The 26,267-nt window shown below is 38.1% G+C and overlaps 1 protein-coding gene and 1 pseudogene across 2 annotated transcripts; one reads left to right on the top strand and one right to left on the bottom strand.

The window, feature by feature from the left end:
- Positions 1-2,582: 2,582 nt before the first annotated feature.
- Positions 2,583-4,168, bottom strand: LOC140986784 (uncharacterized). 2 transcript variants are annotated; one of them, XM_073455142.1, is made up of 2 exons: positions 3,301-4,168; positions 2,583-3,198 (listed from the first exon to the last, which is right to left on the bottom strand). In XM_073455142.1, exons 1-2 carry the CDS (start codon positions 3,865-3,867, stop codon positions 3,094-3,096), a joined length of 672 nt encoding a protein of 223 aa, XP_073311243.1. In that variant the 5' UTR covers positions 3,868-4,168; the 3' UTR covers positions 2,583-3,093. The 2 variants fall into 2 exon arrangements, with proteins under 2 accessions (XP_073311243.1, XP_073311242.1); XM_073455141.1 differs by having other exon boundaries at positions 2,614-3,214.
- Positions 4,169-11,599: 7,431 nt separating this feature from the next.
- LOC140985943 (tetrahydroberberine oxidase-like) lies at positions 11,600-14,426 on the top strand (annotated as a pseudogene).
- The last annotated feature ends 11,841 nt before the right edge of the window (positions 14,427-26,267 follow it).

Genomic DNA, 26,267 nt, shown 5'->3' with positions numbered 1-26,267 from the left:
TTGGTTTGTCGTTAACGAACGATGTTTGCCGTTGCGAAAATTACGGGGATCGACCTGTCCGGTCAGGTCGCGAGGATCGATATCAAATCGCAATCTTGATTTGAAAGGAAAGATTTGGTCGTGCTTCCCCTATAAATAGAGATTGTCTTCTCCTTTCATTCTCACTTCTCCCACAAAAAGTTTCCTCTGCAATTCATTCACCAGCTCTTCCCTGCCCACACTTCACTTGCGCGTTAACCCTAGCGCCGCTTCAAAATCACCCTACCGTCACCTTCGCCCGCAGCTCCAGCCGCCGCCTCGCCTGAGCCGTCGTCTCGCCCAACAGCTCTCACGTGCACCTTAGACACCGCCTGGCTCGAGCTCAGCGCACGCCCAAGCCCTCAACGCGCAACCACGCCCAACGCGCCCTAGCCCTCCACGCGTAGCCTCTCCCAGCGCGCCCTAGCCCTCCGCGCGCAGCCTAGCCCTCGCCCTGCCTGGCTGCCCCTCTTTCTCGCCCCTTGCCCCTGCCACGCCCCTCGCGCGCCTCGCCCTGCCTGTTCGCCCCAGAGAGGCGCCTCGCCCTGCCTGCTCGCCCCTCGCCCCACAGCCCAGCGCACACGAGCCCTCGCCCTACCCCTCCTTTTCCTCGCCTTGCCGCCCCTGCCACGCTCGCCCGGCGCACCTCTAGCCCCGCACGAGCGCTCGCCCAGCGCGCGTCGCCCGCACATCTGCTCGCCCAAGCGCGCCTCATCCCCACGTGCGCTCGCCTAGCCGCACGCTCGCCCGGCGCGCTTCTCGCCCCGCACGAGCGCTCAGCCAGCACACCCCAGCGCCTCGCCTGCCTGCTCGCTCCCTCACCCCACAGCCCAGCACGCACGAGCCCTCGCCCTACCCCTCCTTATCCTCGCCTCGCCGCCCCTGCCACGCTCGCCCGGCGCACATCTCGCCCCGCACGAGCGCTCGCCCAGCGCGCCTCGCCCGCACATCTGCTCGCCCAAGCGTGCCTCACCCCCATGTGCGCTCGCCCGGCGCGCCTCTCGCCCTGCACGAGCGCTCAGCCAGCACACCCCAGCGCGCCTCGCCTGCCTGCTGCAAGCTCGCCCAGCCACAGCACACAATCGCTCCAGCGCCTCCGCCACGCTCGCCCGAGCGCCTCCGCCACGCTTGTGCGAGCGCCCCTACACGCTCCGACAGCGCACGTTCGCCCCGCGCGAGCGTGTACCACACTTGTGCTCGTCACCGCCTCATCCTTGCGACTTTTTGATTATTCTTTCACGCCCCCTCCGGGTCAGTTCTCTTTTTCTTCTGTCTGATTACCCTCAACACTTATGTCTTATTCTGATTCCGAGTCTAGTTCCTCGAGCGATTTCGAGTCTAGTCCCTCGAGTGGTTCCGAGAGGTCTAGCGAGTCTAGTGAGTCTAGCCAGAGTAAGATTTCCATAGCTGATCCTGAATTTACTCTTGATTCTCACGAGGAGGAAGTCGCCACCCACAGTCGTCTTGGTAAGGAAGCTCGTCACGTGAACCAACAAATGAACATATCTGAAACAGGTAACTTATGGTACGGTCATTTGTCATCCCATATTCCTCCCACTAGTGAGTCGAAACTTAGTACTTTGTGGCACATTCCTTCCACTCACCAGATCATCATCCCAGCCCAGAGGACCGACCCCATCTAGCCCCTAAGGGCTATTATACCTTCTTTCAGCACCACCTTGATGCCGATCTTCGCTTTCTCTTGTGCGATTTCTTCCAAAAATTGAGCAAGTACTATCAGGTGCATCTGGGTCTGCTCACTCCCAATGCTCTCCGCTTGATAAGCTGCTTCGCTGTGTTATTCCGGGCCCTAGACATCCCTCTGAATTGCACCACTTTCTCCTACTTCTTAGTTCTGTCCAGATCAAAAGAAGGACCTTTCTATGTGACCTCTCGGTCTAGTCACAAACTCTTCGAAGGGGCTCCCAGTCACGTGAAGGACTGGAAAAAATATTTTTTTTTTGTTCAGCCCCCTAAGGAATTGACCTGCTTCACGTTTCACCAAACCCAAACTTTCCAAGGGCTACAAAAAAGATAAGGAGTATCTACAGATAATGAGTGTACTAGGAGATCGATGCTTTAGCATTCCCCAACTTCTATCTGAAGATCTCCTGTGCCACGCCGGGTTAAGTCCCGCGAAAATTAAACTGAAGGAGGACGCCGATAGATATTCTCATCTCTTCACCCTTTCCGTCTCTCTTTTGCTTGTTGCGTTCTTTGACCATATTCTCATTCGTCTCACTGTTTTTATTTGAAGGTGTTAGAGTCATGAATTCTGCATTGCTTCGCGAGATTGCGAAAAAGAAGGCTGGGAGTTCATCATCCGCTCCTCAGAAGTCAGTCGTTCCAGCAGTCACGATGGGCACAAAGGGAGTTCTTGCTAAGGTATCACGTAGCAGAGGAGTTCGTATCATGTCGATTATATTCACCCTAGTGGTTTAAAGGCATCAGAGGTAAATTCAGAAGAAGCAGTGAATGTAAACGCAAAATACTCAATACAACAGAAAACGAGTTCGTACATGCCAAAAGTGCGCAAAAAGAAATAACCAAATGTAAACATCACAAAAGTTGCATAGTATTACGGAAAGTAAAGCAGTGCAGAAAATAATAGAATATGGCCCGAAGGCATACAATGTCTGCGTAAATGAAAAATAACATAAGTAAAGGAGCTCGGTCTAAGAATCAGGAGGGGGGAGACTCGCTACGAAACTCTCAATGTCTATGAAGTCAGTAGGGGCGCCTGGAGGAGGATAGCCCTGAGCCTTGAAGAGGCCGACTGCACCCTCGAAACCCATCTCCAGGAAATGATAAGCTTTAGGGGCGCAGACATCGTTGAACTCCTCGGACTTGAGGAATTCTTCCTTGAATGCAGAGGCTTCGGAAGCATGTAGCGCTTTGGCGTCCCTGAGTTCCCTACGGAGTTGTGCTGCTTCAGCTCGAGCATTCTTTGACTCTTCCTTCAGCCTCTGGTTCTCTTTCGCGTGGTCCTCTTCCGTCGCTGAAGCTCCTGTTTCTCCTTCAGAAGCTCGTCACCTCGAGCTTGGGACTCTGAAAGTTCCTTAGCATGCATCACTTTCATCTCGTCAATAGTAGCCTGGAGCTGTTCACGAAGAGCCTTGCCCTCGCGTAAGTCTTGGCAGGCGCTGGATCGAGTGTCGTTAGCGCGCTCCACCAACTCCCCTACGTACATCATGCCCTGGATAAGCAAACAAAAGTGAAAAGACGATAAGAAAATTATACATGTATTGGACATCAATCTAGAAACTGGAGGGAGAAATATACCTCAGTGATACTGCTGCATGTCCGGCGAGTGAGTTCAGACCACCCCAGTGAACTCATGAACGCTGCATCCGGGTCGGAAGGAAGTTGATACATTATCTTCTGAGCCAGATGAGTAGGACACCGCCCCACGATGGCCGAATCCGGGGTGTATAGAGGATGTAACCCCGATTCAGGGGGAGGCAGCTCATCTGACCCGGACCCTTCTGGAGAAGAGACCGATACAACTGAGATCTCAGAAATCTTACGCTTACCATGCTGTGAGACTGACGGGCTAGGATCAGTGGATGCCTTCTTCTTATCGGACGGAGGTGGCGACTTGGCTCGAGGAGGCGGAGAGGAGGCTCGCTTTGGGGCGGAGGAAGATGAGCATGCTTTCTTCTTCACAGTAGTAGGGGAGCCAGCAGGTCTCTTCGCAGTAGTAGAGCAAGAACCTGTTTTCTTCTTCTCAGCAGCATAACAGTCTCCCTTTGTGCCCATCGTGACTGCTGGAACGACTGACTTCTGAGGAGCGGATGATGAACTCCCAGCCTTCTTTTTCGCAATCTCGCGAAGCAATGCAGCATTCATGACTCTAACACCTACAAATAAAAACAGTGAGACGAATGAGAATATGGTCAAAGAACGCAACAAGCAAAAGAGAGACGGAAAGGGTGAAGAGATGAGAATATCTATCGGCGTCCTCCTTCAGTTTAATTTTCGCGGGACTTAACCCGGCGTGGCACAGGAGATCTTCAGATAGAAGTTGGGGAATGCTAAAGCATCGATCTCCTAGTACACTCATTATCTGTAGATACTCCTTATCTTTTTTGTAGCCCTTGGAAAGTTTGGGTTTGGTGAAAATAGAATACCAATCCGTGAAGCAGGTCAATTCCTTAGGGGGTTGAACAAAAAAGAAAAATTTTTTCCAGTCTTTCACGTGACTGGGAGGCCCTTCGAAAAGTTTGTGACTAGACCGGGAGGTCAGATAGAAAGGTCCTTCTTTTGATCTAGACAGAATTAAGAAGTAGGAGAAAGTGGTGCAATTAAGAGGGATGTCTAGGGCCCGGAATAACACAGCGAAGCAGTTTATCAAGCGGAGAGCATTGAGAGTGAGCAGACCCAGATGCACCTGATAGTACTTGCTCAATTTTTGGAAGAAATCACTCAAGGGAAAGCGAAGACCGGCATTAAGGTGGTGTTGAAAGAAGGTATAACAGCCCTTAGGGGCTAGATAGGGTCGGTCCTCTGGGCTGGGATGATGATCTGGTGAGTGGAAGGAATGTGCCACAAAGTACTAAGTTTCGACTCGCTAGTGGAGGAATATGGGATGACAAATGACCGTACCATAAGTTATCTGCTTCAGATATGTTCATTTGTTGGTTCACGTGACGAGCTTCCTTACCAGGACGACTGTGGGTGGCGACTTCCTCCTCGTGGGAATCAAGAGTAAATTCAGTATCAGCTATGAAAATCTTACTCTGGTTAGACTCACTAGACTCGCTAGACCTTTCGGAACCACTCGAGAGATTAGACTCGGAATCACTCGAGGGACTAGACTCGGAATCATAATAAGACATAAGTGTTGAGGGTAATCAGACAGAAGAAAAAGAGAACTGTCCCGGAGAGGGCGTGAAAGAATAATCAAAAAGCCGCAAGGATGAGCCGGTGACGAGCACAAGTGTGGTGCACGCTCGTGCGGGGCGAGCGTGCGCTGTCGGAGCGTGTAGGGGCGCTCGGGCAAGCGTGCGGACGGGGCTGGGCGAGCGTGGCGGAGGCGCTTGAGCGAGTGTGCGGCTGGGGCTGGACGAGCTTGCAGCAGACAGGCGTGGCGCACTGAGCGCACGTGGGGGTGAGGCGCGCTTGGGCGAGCAGATGTGCGGACGAGGCGCGCTGGGCGAGCGCTCGTGCGGGGCGAGAGGCGTGCCGGGCGAGCGTACGTGGGGGTGAGGCGCGCTTGGGCGAGCAGATGTGCGGGCGAGGCGCGCTGGGCGAGCGCTCGTGCACGGCGAGAGGTGCGCCGGGCGAGCGTGGCAGGGGCGACGAGGCGAGGAGAAGGAGGGGTAGGGCGAGGGCTCGTGCGCGCTAGACTGTGGGGCGAGCAGGCAGGGTGAGGCGCGCGAGGGGCGTGGCAGGGGCGAGAAAGAGGGGCAGGGCGAGGGCTAGGCTGCTGTGGGCGAGGCTGCGCGCGGAGGGCTAGACGAGTTAGCTCGTGAGCTGTTTGCGCAAGCTCGATTATCTGTCCTTTTTTGGTGTTTCTATTTAATTTGTTCTCAATTTTAATCCAGATCAACTACAAGTTATTTCTTTGGATAGAACAAACTCAACTTCAAAATTGAGAACTATATTGATGCCCGGTAAATTAAGATGATAGTGCATAGATTTTAAGTTTGAGACGAGGTCTATGCCGAACGTTATAAGGCGATTTTACATTAATTGAACCAGACTCGTACGAAATCCTTGAAATTTGTGAAAACAAAGTTTAAAATATGAATAATATTTGAGGAAATACGAATCCTCATCTATGCACTTGACCAAATCAAGCAGATTATGAGAAATAAAATAAAATAGAAATTCAATTTTTTTTTCCAGTGATCGGAAGTACAATTTTCAATGAAAGCAAAAAATAAATGTCAACCTTTAGAATTTGAAAATTCATAAAACCCCGAATTCGTACATTTCAGAGGAAAATTCATTGTGGCCTTCCTGTTTCTTTATAAATGTATAAAATATTTAGCAGGACATTATTGATTTTTCAATTACTCAAATATTGTTGGGAAATATTATTGTTATTATTATTTATTATTAAAATATTTCAAAAAATAAAAATGAGATATTTTATTCCCACCTTATTTCATCATTCCAAGCATGCCCTAAATTTATTTTCTAGATGAATGACATATCTTGGTTTGAACCTATATTTTATTTTTTTATTTATATATTTAAATTCTTCTTCATTTATTTGTGTTCTCTTGATTTTAATTCTTTCAATTTACTGTCATAAATTGATTGATATAATAATCGTGATATATCATTTGGGATAGGAGATCTAGATTAAGATCATATGAAAATACATCGTGGGTATTTATATAATTCGGAAGACATATAACTTCATCGAAGTCATTAAAGGAACAATTGTATGCATATATCGTTTGATATTAGGTTTTTTTATAGGAATATCGAAATAAATATGAAATGGTAAATTATATCTATCAGTTGAAAAATGAAATATAAATAATTAAGTGTTCTTGACTATAAAGATGATGGATTTAAGAATATAGACATCAATAGAAATCTAACATAGTGGATAACCAAGTAAAATCGAATTTCTGAATTCATTCTCACACACACTCTTTCTAAATTGAGGGGAAATCTTAGTTTTTTCTCATACACAAATCATTTGGTTTCTAAGCATTTTTGCAAGCTTTTTTCTTGTTAATTATCTTTTCGGTGTTCACTTGTAGTTTATGCGAAGGAACACTACATTGATTTTCTTGAATGTCTGGCACATGAATTCAAAGACGGTTCCTCGTTCTTTGACGATGTTACACCCCGAGCAACTCCTCGTACACATCCATTCTGAGATTCTCCATCCAAAATCTTATTAGATACGAGACGCCATCTACCCCGAAAGCGTCGGTGATTATAACCCCACGGCTAGAATCACAAGTCCCGCCTGTCATTTGCAGTTCTAGAGAAGATGGAATGAAGTGTTGATGTTTCTTTATCGAGCCTTGAGTTCAGATACTAATCTTGATTTCACAACTGAATGCGTTTTGAATTAAGAACTATAAACTCAAGATCAACGATAACAAAAACGAGACGCAACACGCAAGATTTACGTGGTTCGATCAAGAAATGATCTACATCCACGGGAGGTGTTTCCACTATATTGAATCAGTGTACAAAATGAACAACTTGAAATACAATATCACCACTCAACTCCACAATTTTTCTCTTCTATGAATTCCAAAGAAAAACTCTCGTGCCTTGTGTGAATGGCTTCTTGCCTCTTGTTCAATTTTCTTCAAGATGAATGATTGATTTCTTTTTTTTTCTTTGCACGGCTCCACCTATATATCCTTTTCTTCCTGAGAATATTCGGTGATTAAATGCAAGCCCTCAACACTCATCCTTATCCAACTACTTAAAAGTTGTTTTAACTGATTTTCAAACTGCCCATCTAAAGGTGAATTTTGGTTGCTGATATACTACATTTCTCCACCTTATCTGCAGCCAAAATTTCCCGTGTACGCACCTCCTCCTGCCTTATTGTCTTAAGACAGTCTGCATCTGGTTACATTAACCAGATCTCTGCATTTTTCAAATTTGCTTGTCCCTATTACTTTGGTACACATGTCAGCTGGATTATCATTGGTACTGATCTTAAGAACTTGAACATCTCCAGACTCAATCACATCACGAACAAAGTGTAGCCTTACATCTATATGCTTTGTTCTTTCGTGAAAAACTTGATGTTTTGATAGGTGTATGGCACTTTGGTTGTCACAGAACACAGTTACTGTCTTTTGGTTGTATCCTAACTCTTCCATGAAGCCTTTCATCCACTTAGCTTCTTTGAAAGCTTCAGTGACTGCCACGTATTCAGCTTCTGTGGTTGAAAGTGCTACTACTGGTTGTAGGTTAGCTTTCCAACTTACTGCTGTGCCGTTGATAGTAAATATGTAACCAGATAGAGACTTCCGAGTGTCGATACTGCCAGCATAATCTGAGTCCACATACCCTGTTATCAAGGTGTCATTTTTTCTTGAATCTTTGAAGATTAACCCGGTGTCAATTGTTCCTTTAAGGTACCTTAAAATCCATTTGACCGATTTCCAGTGTTCTTCACCAGGGTTTGCCATAAATCTACTTACCAAGCTTACTGCATAAGCAAGGTCAGGCCTAGTACACACCATCAGATACATTAGGCTTCCTACTGCACTGGCATAGGGGACTTTCTTCATGTATTCTCTATCCTCTTCCGAGTTTGGTGCTTGGTGTGTTGAGAGTTTGAAATGAAGAGCCATTGGACTTGCCACTGGTCTGGCATTTTGCATTTCAAATCTATTTAACACTTTCAGCACATATCCTTGTTGCATTAATACCAGTTCCTTGGACTGTCTATTTCTTTTGATTTCCATGCCTAAAATCCTTTTAGCTTGTCCAAGGTCTTTCATCTCAAATTCGCTACTTAGGTCGGCCTTTAAGGATAAAATTGCCTCTGTATCTGAACAAGCAATTATCATGTCGTCCACATAGAGCAGTAGGTACATGGTACATCCAGATTTTAGTATCTTGTGATATACACACCAATCATAGTTGTTTCTAGAGAATTTATGGCTTATCATGAAGTCATCAAACCGTTTGTACCATTGCCTCGGTGCTTGCTTAAGACCATAGAGTGATTTCCTTAACAAGCATACTAGTTGGGGCTCGTTTTTTACTTCAAACATGTGTGGTTGTTGCATGTATATCTTTTCTTCAAGTTCACCATGAAGGAAGGCTGTAGTCACATCTAACTGCTCAAGCTCCATGTCTTCCTTTGCTGCTAGAGACAGTACAATCCTTATTGATCTATGTTTGACCACAGGCGAAAACACTTCTTGGAAATCTATCCCTTCTACCTGTGAAAAGCCCTTGGCAACCAATCTAGCCTTGTACCTTGGTTTTTCAACTCCAGGTATTCCTTCCTTTCTCTTGAATATCCATTTACATCCAACTATCCTTTGGTTGTTTGGTTTTGGTACCAATTCCCAGGTATGGTTCTTTTCCAAAGAGTTCATTTCCATCTTCATAGCTTGGTACCAATTTTCTTTATCATCAGAACTCATAGCTTCTTTTAGGCTTGCAGGATCATCATCACCTATTTGTGATGCAACAGAGAATGCATAAGAGACAAGATCTGCATGTCCTAATCTTTTTGGTGGTTTAATGGCCCTCCTGCTTCTGTCCCTTGCCAGCTGATAGTGTTCCAGGTTATCACTATCATGCAAAGGTCCTTCTGATTCAGTATCATCAGGTGTGTCCAGTTGTGAAGTCAGTTGGAGATTGTCAGTTAGCTCCACCTCAATCCTTGTATTGTTAGGGTAGTCCAGTTTTACTAAGGATTCATCAGCATGAGTTTCATCTTTATAAGGGAAATAGTCTTCTTTGAAAGTGACATCTCGGCTGATTATAGTCCTTTGATTTCCAGGTTCTATAGACCAAAGTTTGTAGCCTTTCACTCCTTCAGGATATCCAAGAAAAATGCATTTGATTGCTCTTGATTCTAGCTTTCCTTGCTTTACATGTGCGTATGCAGCACAGCCAAAGACCCTTAGATCACTGAGGAGAGGTGGTTCTTTGGACCACTTTTCCATGGGTGTTAAAAATCCTAATGGGACAGAGGGAGACCTATTGATCAGATAACACACCGTAGTTGCTGCTTCTGCCCAGAAACTCTTCGGAACTCCTGAGTGTGTCAATATGCATCTCACCCTCTCAAGGATAGTTCTGTTCATTCTCTCAGCCAGCCCATTTTGCTGTGGGGTGTAAGGGACAGTGTAATGCCTTGATATTCCTTTGCTCTTACAGAAGTCATTGAATTCTTTTGAGCAAAACTCTAAGCCATTGTCTGTTCTGAGTTTCTTTATTCTTTTGTTGGACTGGTTTTCAACCAAAATCATCCACTGCTTGAATCTATCGAGTGCTTCATTTTTGTGTTTCAAGATATATATCCATACCCTTCGAGAGTAATCATCGATGATGGTCATGAAATATCTTCCCCCTCCATTTGATAAAACTCTTGATGGTCCCCAGAGATCAGAGTGAACATATTCCAATGGAGCAGAGGACACATGAATTCCTTTGCTGAATTTTACTCTTGTGGATTTGCCTTTTATACAGTCCTCACAAAACTCAAGTTTTCTTAGTGATCTATTTCCAAGAAGTCCCTGTTTTTGGAGTTCTTGAATTCCTTTATCACTTATATGAGCTAACCGCAGATGCCACATCATTGGGTTGTCTAAGCTTTGTTCAGCAGCACTGACTGATCCAATGTGAGTCCCTCCTTGAAGTGTGTAAAGACCATTTGATCTAACACCCTTCATTACAGCAAGTGAGCCTTTGTACACTGTCATTTTTCCATTTTGTGCCTTGAAGGTATATCCAATCTGGTCAAGACATCCGAGTGAGATTAGATTTCTCTTTAACTCAGGAACATATCTCACTTCTTCTAGTATGAGTTCAGTATCATTGTGCATGTTTAGCCTTATTGTGCCAATGCCCTGAACTTGGCATGTCTTATTGTTGCCCAGAATTACTTGTCCACCATTTATTTCTTCAAAGGACTCAAACCAACTCCTGTTTGGTGACATATGAAAAGAACATCCACTATCTAAGATCCACTCTTGATCTAATTTTTGATCTCCTACGCACAGAACTTCTGCACTTTCATAGCCATCCTGTGCAACAGATGCTTCTCCATTTTCATTTCTCTTGTCACCATGTTTAAACCGGTCTGGACAATCCTTCTTGAAATGGCCTTGTTTGTGACAAATAAAACATTTCAGTTTCTTTGACTTGGGATTGAATTTGGCCTTCTTCTTGTTGATATTTCCCTTTCTATCCAATTTTCCCTTTATGAACAAACTGTCTCCGAGATCTTTGAATTCCTTTTCTGCTAATTTTTGGGATTCTTTTGCTTTCAAGACCTTCAGAATTTCATCAAATACCATGTTCTCTTTTGCATATTTCATGGTATCCACTAATACTGAATAAGAGCTTGGAAGAGCATTTAGCAGAATGATAGACTTATCTTCTTCCTCTATTTCGATTCCAATGTTTTCCAAATCAAGAATGAGTTTGTTATATTCATCAAGATTTTCACTGATGGACTTCGAATCATTCATCTTGAAGGCAAAAAATTTACCTTTAAGATAGATCCTATCTTGCAACGATTTTGTCATGTATAGCGATTCAAGTTTTGCCCAGATCCCAGCGGCTGTTTTCTCTGAGGCTACTTCCCGTAGTACCTTATCACTCAGGTGGAGTGTGAGTGAACTGAATGCTGTCTCCATGATATCCATCTTCTGATCAGCGGTGAGATTTTCAGGTAGTGTTTTCTCACCGCTAAGTGCCTTCGCGACTTTCTGTTGAACAAGAACAGCATGCATCCTTCTTCGCCATAGAGAAAAATCCCCTGATCCATCGAACCGATCAACCTCAATCTTGGAGCTCATTTGCGTGTTCCTTTATAGCCAAGAACCTGGCTCTGATACCAGTTGTTGATATTTCTTTGTCGAGCCTTGAGTTCAGATACTAATCTTGATTTCACAACTGAATGCGTTTTGAATTAAGAACTATAAACTCAAGATCAACGATAACAAAAACGAGACGCAACACGCAAGATTTACGTGGTTCGATCAAGAAATGATCTACATCCACGGGAGGTGTTTCCACTATATTGAATCAGTGTACAAAATGAACAACTTGAAATACAATATCACCACTCAACTCCACAATTTTTCTCTTCTATGAATTCCAAAGAAAAACTCTCGTGCCTTGTGTGAATGGCTTCTTGCCTCTTGTTCAATTTTCTTCAAGATGAATGATTGATTTTTTTTTTCTTTGCACGGCTCCACCTATATATCCTTTTCTTCCTGAGAATATTCGGTGATTAAATGCAAGCCCTCAACACTCATCCTTATCCAACTACTTAAAAGTTGTTTTAACTGATTTTCAAACTGCCCATCTAAAGGTGAATTTTGGTTGCTGATATACTACATGAAGATTAGAACTCGAAGTGGGGACGCTGAGTCAAAAACCGCTTGGGTCCAATCTGGAGCAACTCTGGGCTCTCTGTATATATTATAGAATTGCAGAGAAAAATCAAACCTTAGGCTTCCCCGCCGGTGTATGCACAACTATTGGCGTTGGTGGACACTTAAGTGGAGGGGGATACGGTACACTCATGAAGAATTATGGTCATGTCGTTGATGCAAGAATAGTAGACGTTAATGGTAGAATTCTTGATATAGAATCCACGTGTGAAGATCTTTTCTGGGCAATTAGAGGTGGTGAGGAGCCAGTTTTGGTGTAATTCTTGCATGGAGAGTACAACTAGTGGATGTTCCAGAACAGAACTTTGGAGCGGAATGCGACTCAACTCAACCACAAGTGGCAGTATATTGCGCATAAATTTGAAAGGGATCTATATTCATCAGAGTCATCTTAACTAGGATGAACGCCAACAAAAACCGTAGCGGAAATTACACGATTCGGGCTATGTTTAATTCTCTTTTCTTTGGCGGAATAGATAGGTTGCTTCCAGTTATGCAAGAAAGTTTCCCTGAATTGGGTTTGGTGAGACAAGATTGCACCGAAACGAGTTCGATTCAATCCAATTCTTTTACTTTGCTGGCTTTCCTAAAGATTCACGTGAGAACCTAAACAGGACGCAACCCATACCTGAAAATGGTCTCGAAGGGATCTGGAGAATGTTTTACGAAGCTGAAGCAAATGAGGCATTCATGATCTTGAGTCCCTATGGTGAAAGAATGGATGAAATCCTCGCATCCTCGATTCCATTTCTTCACAGAGCTGGTAATTTATACAAAATCCATCATTCGGTGTCTTGGGAAGCAGCAGAAGCACAAAATTCAGAGAGTTAATAAGCTGGATCACAAGACTTTACAGTTACATGACTCATTATGTTTCGAAATTACCTCAGGTGGCATACCTCAATTACAGGGATCTTGATATTGGAGCCAACAATGATAACGGACCACAAGTTGTTCACAAGCCAGAATTTGGAGTCTCAAGTATTTCAAGAACAGCTTCGACTGGTTGGTTCGAGTGAAAACCGTCGTTGATCCTAAGAATTTCTTCAAGAACGAACAAAGCATTCATTTACTTGTCTGACAGAGGAAAGATTAGATTGTGGGAAATAAGAAATATTCATGTAACAATAAATTAAGTATCTAGAAAATAATTATTTTTATCTTTGAGCAATCTATAATTATCAGTTCCCATTCATATAGACAGACTTCTTCAATCAGTTCATCTCTCAAGTTCAATCAGTAAAAAAGAGTTGGAAAATATATATAATCTGCATATGATTATTCACTATTGAAAGTGTGTAGAAGAAAGAAAGTCATTAGGTCCCTTTGATTTTCCAACTTTGTTCTAATCTTATATTGGAGGACTACTTACATGCATCTTTAAACAAGTATATAGCTCGAACCATGGCACGCAACTGGTGTTTTTTCCTGTCAACTATCCATCGTTTACAGATTCACAAAACTCGGGAATACAAATGCTTGCTTGGCCGCACTCTGTTTCTTGAGCAGTTACGCGTCCTCTAGAGGTAGATCGCAAGCTCCATCAAACTATGGCATGGAGGGAGACGTTGATGTTGTATATGATTATTAGTCCCGAAGTTTTGTATTATATGCTCAAGATTTAGTCTTTGTCTCGAGTTCTACACTAATTGGTTAAAGAAGAAACACTCACCTTCAGCTCTGGTTTTCCACAAAGAAGCCACTTAAAAATCGTGTCTCTGGCTTCCCAAACAACATTTCAGCAAAAAATGGAGCACATACTGATCTCCATATGCTAATTGCCAATGCAAATTTTGGGTCAAATGAGTCGCGTAATTCAGAAGTCTTATATCATCTCATAACAACATAATCCATCCAAAATATTGTACTTCATATGTACGTCCACTGATACAAATCTAGCCAATCCAAAATCACATATATTGAGGTCACAACTTGCAATTGCAAACCCAAACTGTGCCATTTTGGACGGATTAAAATTGCATTCTATGGCAAATGAATTACAAGAATATTTTGGTGGATCATATTGTTAAGAGATGGTGAAATCTTCCCAATTATGTGGCTCGTTTTTCTCAAAACATGCTTCAACAATTAACATGTACGGAGAGTACTGATTGCTCAAGTGTTGATTGAGCAGGACATACACACGTACGAGAAAGTAAGTGGATAATATATGGATGAATCAGCAAAACCATGTCATATCCTCATACGCAGTCTTCATGTCTGATGCAGATTCTGACATCATGTTCTTGAAATTTATGCATGAGATAGTTTTTGTCATGGTGGAAATTAAATACATGAAGATAATCGATAAGATTTTGTTGAAACAAAGAAAACACAAACATATTGACGTCTTCAAGAAATTGGAATCGAAATCAAATAACCATGCATATTGATTGAGTCAATGATCTCTTCATATATTTAATTTCAAGAATTTCAAAGAAGAGGAGAAAATCATCTTCTCTTCAAATAGTGTCTCTGCTAGAACCAAGAAAAACCCAAGAATTTTAGAATTCGGGAAAAGAGCATTAAGAAGAACACCACTTTCAAGAAACCAAAATATCTAAATAAAATAACTTTGGCGGAAATTACACGATTCGGGATACGTTTATTTCTCTTTTCTTTGGCGGAATAGATCAGTTGACGACAAATTCTTCCCGAGTTGGTTAAGAAAACCACAAACAACTGACTACTTATTTGACGTACGAGAAACATGTAATAACCAATCTTTCTCGAAATTCATGATGTACTAGTTTTTATGATGGAAAAAAGAGTGGAATTTAACAATGCAAAGAAAGTCGATATGATTTTGTTGAAACGAATTAAAGAAAACGCAAACATGTGGACGATTTCAAGAAATGAGAATTGAAATAAAATATCTGCATGCAACAAATCTTCAAGATTCTTCCCAAATAGTTCATAGACATGTACGTAGGAAAACCAAACCAAGTATTTAATTTCAAGAACTGAGACGGACTTGGAGAGAAAAATAATATCTCACGATTTGTACCAGAAAATCTCATAAATCTTCAAGAAAAACCCAGAAATTTTAGAAATTTGGGAAAAGAGTATGAAGAAGAAACCAGATAACTCACATGCAAGGATGTCTCCAAAAAAACTTCAAGTTTCTCCCAGCATATTGGACACTTTCAAGAGAAATAATTGAAGCATGAAATCAAGAAGAGTACGAAGGGGTTTTAAGGAAAAAGAAAGAAAACTCCCAACAAATAAACGCATACACTTGTTGGTTTCTTTAAAATAATAAACCAAAAACGTAAATTAATGTAAATTGTTAAGAAATTTATATAATTTAACTATTTACTATTGGTTCCTATCCGTGTCATATTAAATTTTTTTTGTATTTGATAATTTTTATGTAAATATTATTTTATTAGGATATGAAACTTATAGATTAGTAATTAGATAAGATTTATTATGATAGTTTGAACTTTTAGATAAAATTATAGATAAGTTGGAGAAAAAATCGAAAATTTTTTTCATCAAAAATTACTAATAAACTCAAATCATCAAAGTTAGTTAACAAATATTATTAAAAAATGTAAAATATTTTGGTATCATATTGACATAAGCTAGTTTGTATGAGGTGCTCATATTTAATAATATACTAGTAAAATATGTACCCATGTTTTGTGTGTACAATTATAATCATAATTTATATAAGATTTTTTTATTTTATTAAATACTTAATTTCATTTTTACTTTAATAATAATTGATAGAAATTAGTGGGATGTCATAATATAATTTGAATTGGATAACACTGTAAATAAGTTGTTAGCAATTTTGAGAAAAAATTTTGATGTAAGGGCGATTTGGGAAACAAAAGACACCATCTTCTAGGTGACATATTCTTTATACATACTACTGCACCGACGTACGCGTTGCGTGCTTGTATAATATTTTTTATAATTCATTTGATTTATATTTAAATGAGGATTAAAATATAATTATAAGAAATAGTGAGGGACTACAATGTAATTTTGATATATAAATTAAAAAATAAAAAAAATAAAAAAATGATCTCAATAAGAATTGAACCTATAACCTAAACCCATAGAAACAATGACTCTATCCGCTGAATAACATATAACTTGCATTAAAATTTTAACATTTTATTAATATATATAATTATTAAAACAGACCATGATACCAAAATTATTTACTATAAGTGTCTCAACCTTAATAAAATAGTATATATATATATATATTTTTATTTATTTATTTATTAATATTATTTTATTATTACTATCATTATTATTTATTTTTATTTATCTATCATTTAGTATTAATATTTATTTTTATTATTTTTGAATTAATTGCTAATCATATTTAATTTATTAATCGTTGTTTTTCATTATTATTGTTATTAATTAAATGCTAATTATTATATTTTTATTTATTTATATATTGTTAAGTGTAATTATTATATTTTGTAATTTTGAAATTAAAATTTTTATTATTAATATGAGTTTATTACTGTTTTTAATGTTTATTTATAATTAAAATTATAATCTTTTATTGATTTTATAAATATTTGTTATCAAAATTTTTCAAAAATAAATATTATAAATCTACATATATGAAAGCACAAAAAAGTTTAAACGGACCTGTTTTGGTACGGTTGCTGGTCACTAAAAAGACACGTGTGTTGTGCTGAGCCCTCCAAAAAAAAAAAAAACGTATGTGTTGTCAACGGAAGGTTATTTGCCTCAGAGATGTTGTAACCGGTTCTCTCTTTACTTTCGTCTTTTTTCACTCAAGGGAAGCTTGATTGTCTCAGAATTGTTGTAATCGGTTCTTTCTTCTCCTCCGCCTTCTTTCACTCCCATCTGCTTGCGCCTCTTTTCTCCCAAATTTTCCCCCTTCTCTGTCTCGTTCGTTGTTTGCCCTCTTTCTTCTCGCCGTCTGCCTTTCGTCTTTCTTTGCCCATCGTTTTGCTTCTCCGTCTCGTACGTTGTTCGCCCCCTTTCGTCTTTCTTTGCCCATCGTTTTTCCTTTGTTTCGATCTCCTTTGCTTCGAAAATACGTTGTACTTCCTGTCTTTCTGTGCTCATCGTTTTGCCCGCGGCGCGATCTCCTTGCTTCGGAAAGCGACATTTCGGTGCATGTTTTCCTTGGCTTTGTTCGGATATTGTGTTCTGCTTGAGTTATATCACGTATCCTGCTATATTTGGCGCTTTAGAAAGTGTAACTTGCATGTGCTCAGTGTTTTGGAAATTGTTCAATGGTTTACGTTATTTTAGTGTTGTTGTTTCGGTGGTTTAGCAGTGGTTTCTCGTTTGCTCTTCGTTATGATTTTTATTGCCTGATCGATCTACCAAAGGAAAGACTTTGTTGCACCTCTGCGTGGGCAACTGATTTTTTCGTTCAGTTTTTTTTGGGCTAATTCGTTCTGTCTTCCCGATTATCTGTATTGCAGTTTTTTTTTTTATGCTTGTTTGCGCATGCTTTCTGATTTTTAGGTTTTTCGGTTCCTGTTTTGACTCTTTGCTCTGGCAACCAAGCCATCTAGCTTGGATTTGATATAAGGGATTTACAGCTTTTGTTGTGCTTGTTAAAAGCTTTCAGAGTATTTGTTAATGACCTGCAAGATTGGAGTTCGTTGTATTCAACAAAATTAACCATTTAAAACATTTTATTATTTTTTATTTTCTCTGTAGAGAAAAAATTTAACTTCCTCTGTTTTTAGATAGAAGGAAAAAATACTGTGCTTTTAGGGAAAAAAGCAAAAAACTCAGGCTCAGCTTGCTTTATGGGCTATGGTTATAAATTATTTTGTTTGCTAGCCAACTACTGACTTGTTATATTGCTTTGCTTAACTACTTTGTTATTCTTGTCATATGTAGGTTCAATTTGAGTTTGCTATATTGAAATAGTTGTGTTCTCGGTGAGAAGCTCCAACAAATAAAACCTATGGCCATTCCTTCCACTCGCACTGCGTACAAGTTTGATCTTTTATTACTGAGTTATTAGCTCATAATCCAGCGTTCTTGTTCTGTTGTTATATATGTTGTTTTTTTTATCCATGTTTATTAGTATAGAGAGCTTTTAATTATTAGCTTTTGTGTTGCCAAATCATAGGTTATAATTCATTTTCCCCCCCTCTTGTCATAGCTAGCTTTATTTTACATTTTCTTATATCAGCAGGCTAATAATATTAAACTTGATTATTTTGAATTGCTTGATATTATAAATTAGCTACGATGCCGCGGCAAAGAAAAGAAAACCCAGTAGATATTAACAGGGCTAATAACTCTCGTAAACGAAAATATGTTTGTCCTAATGACCGTAGGATAGAAAAAAAATTCGCCGGCGCAAAGAAAATCAAGCCCATGTTTTGCATAAGGTTGATGTAGAAAATAATATGACTGACGGTCATTAATGTGTATAGCAAGTGCTCCAGATGTGCTACATAATGTGTCAGATTGTAAATATTGTGATGCCAAGCGCATATATGCTGAACCACCGACATTTTGTTGTTCTTCAGGAGAAATAAATCTTTTATGTTCAGAAATGCTTTCTGATTTGGTACAACTGTATATTGGCAATGATGACGATGCAAAAGAGTTTAATACATGCGTTCGTAGTGATAATAACATGTTTGCTTTCACCTCAATGGGAGTACATTGCGACGAAACTTTTGCTAGAAGAAATGCTGGAATTTATATATTTCACGCGCAAGGTCAGCTTTATCATTTTATAGGCCAATTAATACTGCAAGTTGCAACTTCCAATTGAAGTTTCAAGTAAAAAATTAACACACAAAAAATTCAAAAAATTAAAAAAATTTAACTACTATCAGCCACTTTTTCCCTAAAAATAAAAAACAAGGAAAAAATTTAATATTACTCTGCATATTTAACTGATAATTCCATGTTCATTCTTATTACTTAGAAGCATTCAAACTGGTCAATTTCATTACTTTTCAAACAAGCTTAAATAAAACCTTTAAACATTACAACATACGTACACAACTTTAACCAAATTAAATAATATTCTTTTAAACATTTTCGAATATATATATTCCTACATTTAATATATCATTTTACACCAATTTATAATTCATATACATAAACTAAACTCCTATACTTTTTCGCATCTATTATACTATTAGTTTTGCTCCCCATATTTCGCATCTATAACTTTTCTTACACAAATAAATCAAAATTGTTTATTACTTTAAAAACTCCCAGTATATATTGTTTCTTATATTATTTTATCAAAAAACAAAACCTGTTTTAGTTTAGTTTACATCTATTTAATTGTCACCTATTAAAAAAAACCCATACAATTAAATATATACAAATATGAATACATATTTATCATTTTTAAACTATAAACAAAACTTATCATTTACTGCATACAAAATTAAATAAACACCTAACAATATTTATCATTTGTCACATAAACATTTGGGTATACACCTCAATATTTTGAGGTACCTATACCTAATATACATAGAATATGTAAACCCAACCGATATGATAGGAATGCCTATTCTCATGTTCATGGAAATAAGCATTCTCATTGGAATGACAAAACCTATCTCAAACAAAAAAATGAAATTAGATTGAGAATGTCTATCTCATTCCCACCTTACCAAAGATGCCCTAAATTTATTTTCTAGATGAATGACATAGCTTGGTTTGAATTTATGTTTTATTTTTTTATTTCTATATTTCATATTTGAATTCTTCTTTATTTATTTGTGTTCTCTTGATTTTAAATTCTTTAATTTAATGTCATAAATTTATTGATATAATAATCGTGATATATCATTTGAGACAAAAGATCTAGATTAAAATCATATAAAAATACATCATGGGTATTTATATAATTCGGAAGAAATATAACATCATCGAAGTCAGTAAAAGAACAACTGTATGCATCTATCGTTTGATATTAGGTTTTTTTTATAGGAATATCGAAATAAATATTAGATGGTAAATTATATCTTTAGTTGAAAAATGGAATATAAATAAATAAGTTTTCTTGACTATAAACAGGACGAATTGAAGAATATACAAATCAATAGAGAGGTTTGACTCGTCGTGAAAATAACTAAGAATCGTGCTATCGATGTGGGAACCCGAAAGTTGCCCTTGAGATGGAAAGACACCGAGAATTGGTCCTCACTTTCGATGTATTGATTGCTAATTGTTATTAACACGATTCTATCATTCTTTACAACCTAAGATATATTGATTCCAGCAACTGACTATTTCTGAAAGTTGTTAGAACATCGTTTTCTCGCATCCAATAAGCAATAAAGTTTAAAATTTTTTGTTTTAACGTTCACAAAGTTCTTTAGACATTGTATGATTAAAACCATTCATATGATTTATTAGAATATTTTATCTTTTGCGTATATAACACCGACTCCAACTATTCTGAATTTTAAACGGAAGTAGTCCTTGCTGTAAATTCTTACGAACAGATCTTTCTGCTTTTTCAATCATCTAATCAGGTACTCCATGATCAAAAATTGGATTCATCTTATAGATCGCACAAGAGATCTAACAACTTATTTTACATATGAGTCGATAAAATTGAAGACACAAATTAGCTCACTGAACACCTAACTAACAAAAATAACTTTCTTATAATTATTTTTGGTCTTTTCAGAGCACCACCCTGTCAAGACGGAAGCTACGGGTTCGACACTTGGTTACAATTTAGAATCCATTATTATTTTAATATTTAAATATTCATCAGCATTTAATAATTACATAACATATTAACAAACACAAAAATTTTTGTGAGACGGTTCTTACGAATCAATTTTGTGAGACAAATTTTCTATTTGGGTCACTCATAGAAAAATTATTACTTTGTGTGCAAAAAATATTACTTATTATTGTAAATATGAACATAGTTGATTCATTTAACATCCATCTAACAGATAAAAGATAGACTACTAATATCATAAATATATTTTATTTTAATGTACAAGACTAAATGTATTTTGATTTTTTTCCTCTTAAAAACTACCACTTGCGTAAATAATAATTTAATGCTTTCAATTTGGATTCTCCTTTAATTTATCGTTCTATATCTGCTAGCAGATTTCCCTGGTTAGCCTATCACCTATAAATATATATTGTATAAAGTAACGATAAATTAAAGGAAAAGAAGATGCATTCGTATTCGACTACTTCGTTTTAAATGACGATGAAACTCGAATCAATTAATTTTTTACACACATTGAGTAAACTCGTATTAACGTAATAGTTCGCAAACACGCTAGTTAAGTAAATCGCGATGAATATACAATGTACGACAAGCTCGTCCGAAAAAATATTAGTTGGAGGAAACACTTATCTACTCCAACAACTCGCGCATATTCATAGACTATATATCTTTACTATATTATAATATGTAGATCCCTTAAAGAAACTCTATTTAGTAATTTCAATGAATGTCCAAATTTGCATTTTACCATTGTTCTAAAATATTTAATAATTAAGGTGGAAAAAAGAAAAATTGTTCACTTAAAACTTCCCACGTTCTTTTTTCACTATCTCATTATCCTAACATGAAAACAAAAATTATAATTAAACTCAAATTTACAAAATAACTTTTAATTATAGATAATGTTTATAATCTACGCACATGAAACACATGTTCTCCTTGCACTAAGTATATATTAAAAATATAATGTATAGAAATCAGTTGTAATAAAAAAAACCCATAAACCTTTTTTTTTATTAAAAAACAATAATAATAAAATACACAAAAATAATATTGAAAAAGTAATTAATATTAATAATCAATAGGGTCGAATAAATAAGATGCCGACGCACAATTTAATTCGATCCTTCTTTTTTTATTTTCTGCAACCATCGATTTTGTAGGTAAGGATCGAATTAAATTGTGTTAAAACTTATTCGATATCTCACACGTGATACACATGATGTTATCCTATGTAATTAATAATTAAAATTATTAATTATGAAGGTTTGAATAGTTAAATCATATAATTAAAAAAACAAATTAAATTTACAAATTCTAGAAAAATCTAAAACCAAAGTGAAAATTTAATGAAACATCATAATTGATAAGTACTTGAATGCATTTTATATTTTCAAATATACTCATATTAAAATTTGAATTTTAATAAGAATTTGAAAAGACTTAAAATTAATTTTAATCTGATAGATAAATACATTAATACTTATAAATATTTTCTTTCATAAGATATTATTTTTAGCTTAAAATTACTAATTTTAACACACAACTCCGTTTTATATATACTGACAAATATTTTTTTATAACATATTATTTTTTATGAAAATTTACTAATTTTAATAGACAACTCTGTCATATAGGCATTACATAAGAAATTTGAAATTGCTTTGATTGGGTGCCCAGGGCACCTGCCATCGAAGTAATTGATATAGTTGCTTTGGGTACCACAATTTTTGCAATTATTTAGTACGAGAATTATAAAATAAATATATATATTAATTGTCCACGGCTTCATTCATTCAATGTAAATAAATAAATATATATATATGATTGGCTATCAGTTGTACTCAATTTATGTCAGTTGATGGTAAATAATAAACACCAAAAACTTTTATGATCCGTTTTACAAAATTAGTATAAACAACAAACTTTTGATGTGTCTCACCGATTAATTTAATGAGACGAAATTTTGATCCAACCAAACTCATTAAAAATTAAAATATTATTTTTCATGATAAGTGTGAATCAGGTTGACATCTCACGAAAAGACAACACAATAATATATTAGTTGGAACAATTTTCAAACCAAAGTTATTTATCTCAATCATAGGTAAAATTGAGAGTAGGAATTAATATAGCAATTCAGGTAAATTGACCATCTACGAAAAACCAAGATTTTACAAAATAAAAACAAAAACAAAAAGCGATTTTCGGTTCAGTCGGTTTTCGGTTTAAAATGAAATTTAAAGACCCTAGCAAATCTCTATGAAATATAAATTTTATAGCTTTTCAGTATTTTATGAGATTTTTGTATGAACTTGGATAGCTTTTTGAAGTATCTTCAACATAAATTAGTATAGATTACATTCACTTGGGATTGTTGCATTTGCTCGTACCTCAATGTTTTGTCAATTTTTTTTATTTATTTAAAATCCAATTATATTTAAATATTATGTTAAATCCACACAGATTATGCGATCCGAATCCATTGATCGGTGATCGTGAGGAATAAGAAATAAGCAAAATAGAGAGAAGCTACTCTAAGAACGAGAGGAGAAAATATTCTGTCAAAAACTTATTGTATAGTTTCTACAGCATGACTTATTTATGGGTGTACAAGAATTTGTCAACTCAGTAGCCAATCATACACTAACACGTTATACACAATGGTGTCAACTCAGTAGCCAATCAAACACTAACACATTATATGCAGTGGTGTGTAACATTCCCCCTCAAGCTTGGAGTATGTTGAGTAATCCAAGCTTGGACATCAGAAAACGGTGCTGATCAGAACCCAATGCTTTGGTAAAAATATCTGCTGGTTGACAATGTGTAGAAACATGAGATGTAGCAATCACTTGTTCTCGAATTTTTTCACGGATGAAGTGGCAATCAATCTCGATGTGCTTCGTACGTTCATGGTACAATGGATTAGCTGCTATGTGAAGAGCCGCTTGATTGTCACAATGAAGCATTGTAGGACTGTTAAAAAGGAGACCCATGTCAGTGAGGAGGCCACGCAACCAGACAATTTCACATGCAGTGGAGGCCATTGATCTATATTCCGCTTCCGCCGAAGAACGAGAAACTGTGCTTTGTTTCTTGGACTTCCATGAGATTGGCGATGGACCAAGTGTAATAAGATAGCCAGAGACAGACTTGCGACTCATAGGACAAGATGCCCAGTCCGAATCACAATAAGCATACAAGCTGAAGTCACAAGATGCTGATAAGAAAATGCCCATGCCAGGAGACCCTTTTAGATAACCAATTATCCTTTCAGCTGCACGCATGTGAGACAATTTTGGGGCCTGCATAAATTGGCTAAGATGCTGGACAGCAAAGCAAATGTCAGGGCGGGTAATTGTGAGATAAATGAGGCGCCCAATGAGCCGTTGAAAGGCAGTAGGATCAGGGAGAAGAGGGTCAGTGGCAGAGGTAGTGTGCGTTGTAGCTAAACTGGCATCAAACCCGGAAGAAGTTAATTTGAGGTGTTGTTCCATTGGAGTGGAAAATGGCTTACAACCAGCCATGCCAATATCAGAAATCAACTCCAGAGTATATTTGCGTTGGTTCAAACAAATGCCTTTTGAAGATCGAGCAACTTCGAGCCCCAAAAAATACTTGAGAGGGCCAAGATCTTTGATATCAAACTTGGAATGGAGATAAGCCTTCAATCCCACAATAGACTCATAATCATCACCCGAAATAACAATATCATCCACATAAACCAAAAGAAGAGTAATAGAGTCACCTCGGCGCTTGATAAACAAGGAATGATCATGGACAGATTGTGTAAACCCATATTGAATCATCACGGAACAGAACTTCGAATTCCATTGCCTAGAAGCTTGTTTTAATCCATATAAGGATTTCAATAGCTTGCAAGCAAAATTCTTTTTTGGTCGTTCAAAACCTTGAGGGATTGTCATATATATTTCCTCGGTGAGATCACCTTGTAAAAAAGCGTTAGTGACATCCATTTGATATAAAGGCCAACTTTTGGCAGCAGCAATTGACAAGAGGCATCGGACCGTGACAATTTTAGCAACAGGAGAAAAGGTATCGAGATAGTCTATCCCATATTGTTGAGTATAACCCTTAGCAACAAGACGTGCTTTGAACTTGTTAACACTACCATCAGCATTATACTTGATCTTATAAACCCAACGACAACCAATAGGCTTCTTATCCGGAGGTAGTGGTACAATTGCCCAAGTTTTGTTAGCCTCAAGGGCTTCAATCTCAGCAGCCATAGCCTTTTGCCATCGTGGATCAGAAGAAGCTTCTTTAAAAGAAGATGGTTCAGACAAGTGAGATATGGAGGCAAGATACGACTGATGAGGTAAAGAAATACCAGTATAGCCAAGATATTTGGATAAATCATACGGTTTGTTGGAGGAGGATGAGGTGGATATAGCGGAGCAAAGAAAATCTTTGGTCCAAATGGGTGGCTTGGACTGTCTGGATGATCTCCTAGATTCTGGAATAGTAGAACAGAGAGATGGTGGGCTAGGTGATGAGATGTGTACTGGTGGAATTGGAGCACCATCATCAGAGTTCATGGGTGTATGAGATGGAAACAAGGCAGAAGGTTTAGATATGGTTGCAAAAGGAAAAACATTTTCATGAAACACCACATCTCGTGACACAATGAATCGGTTGGTCAAAGGATCAAGAAGCTTAAAACCCTTTTGATGAGTGGATAACCAATGAAAATATATGGTTTTGCACGAACATCAAATTTATGAGTTGGACGAAGATTTGTGGCAAAACAAAGACAACCAAATACTTTGATGTGATCAAAGGAAGGTACTTTGTTGAATAGAGCTTCGAAAGGAGTCTTATTTTCAAGGAGTGGAGTGGGAGTGCGATTGATTAAGTATGCCGCATGTAAGATGCATTCTCCCCAATAGATATCGGGTATGGATCCTTGGAGTTTGAGAGCACGAGCCACATTGAGAATATGACGATGTTTGCGCTCAACTAGCCCATTTTGTTGTGGTGTGTAGGGACATGAACTCTGATGAATGACACCAAGAGTACTAAAGAATTCATTACATTCGGTGTTAAAAAATTCCGAACCATTGTCCGAACGAATGTGCTGAATTTTTGTATGGAAATGGGTTGACACAAAGGCAAAGAATTGTTTCAAGATGCGAAGGGTATCTGATTTAAATTGCATCAGAAATACCCATACGCATCGCGAGAAATCATCAACCAAAGTGAGGAAATATTGAGCACCTTCATGAGTTGCAATACGATGAGGACCCCATATGTCCATGTGAACAAGATGAAAACTATGAGGAGATTTATGTCTTTGGACAGAAGGAAATACAGATCTGGTTTGCTTGGCCATTGGACAGATTGTACATTGTTGTATAAGTTGACTTTCGGTAACAAAAGGTAAATATCGCAATCGGGCAACAGACATGTGACCAAATCTTTTATGCCAAAGATCTATA

This window comes from Primulina huaijiensis, chromosome 10 (genome assembly GCF_012295235.1).
Source record: "Primulina huaijiensis isolate GDHJ02 chromosome 10, ASM1229523v2, whole genome shotgun sequence".
Taxonomy (NCBI): Eukaryota; Viridiplantae; Streptophyta; class Magnoliopsida; order Lamiales; family Gesneriaceae; genus Primulina; species Primulina huaijiensis.
Note: the sequence above shows the minus strand (reverse complement) of the source record. Positions and strands in the feature narration are given on the sequence as shown.

Bases quoted from the DNA above. Each gene is read 5' to 3' on its own strand.
- LOC140986784 (XM_073455141.1), bottom strand. From the start codon at position 3,867: ATGAATGCTGCATTGCTTCGCGAGATTGCGAAAAAGAAGGCTGGGAGT. The intron at 3,215-3,300 runs GTATATTTCTCC...TTGCTTATCCAG, and splicing joins CATGCAGCAGTATCACTGAG to GGCATGATGTACGTAGGGGA.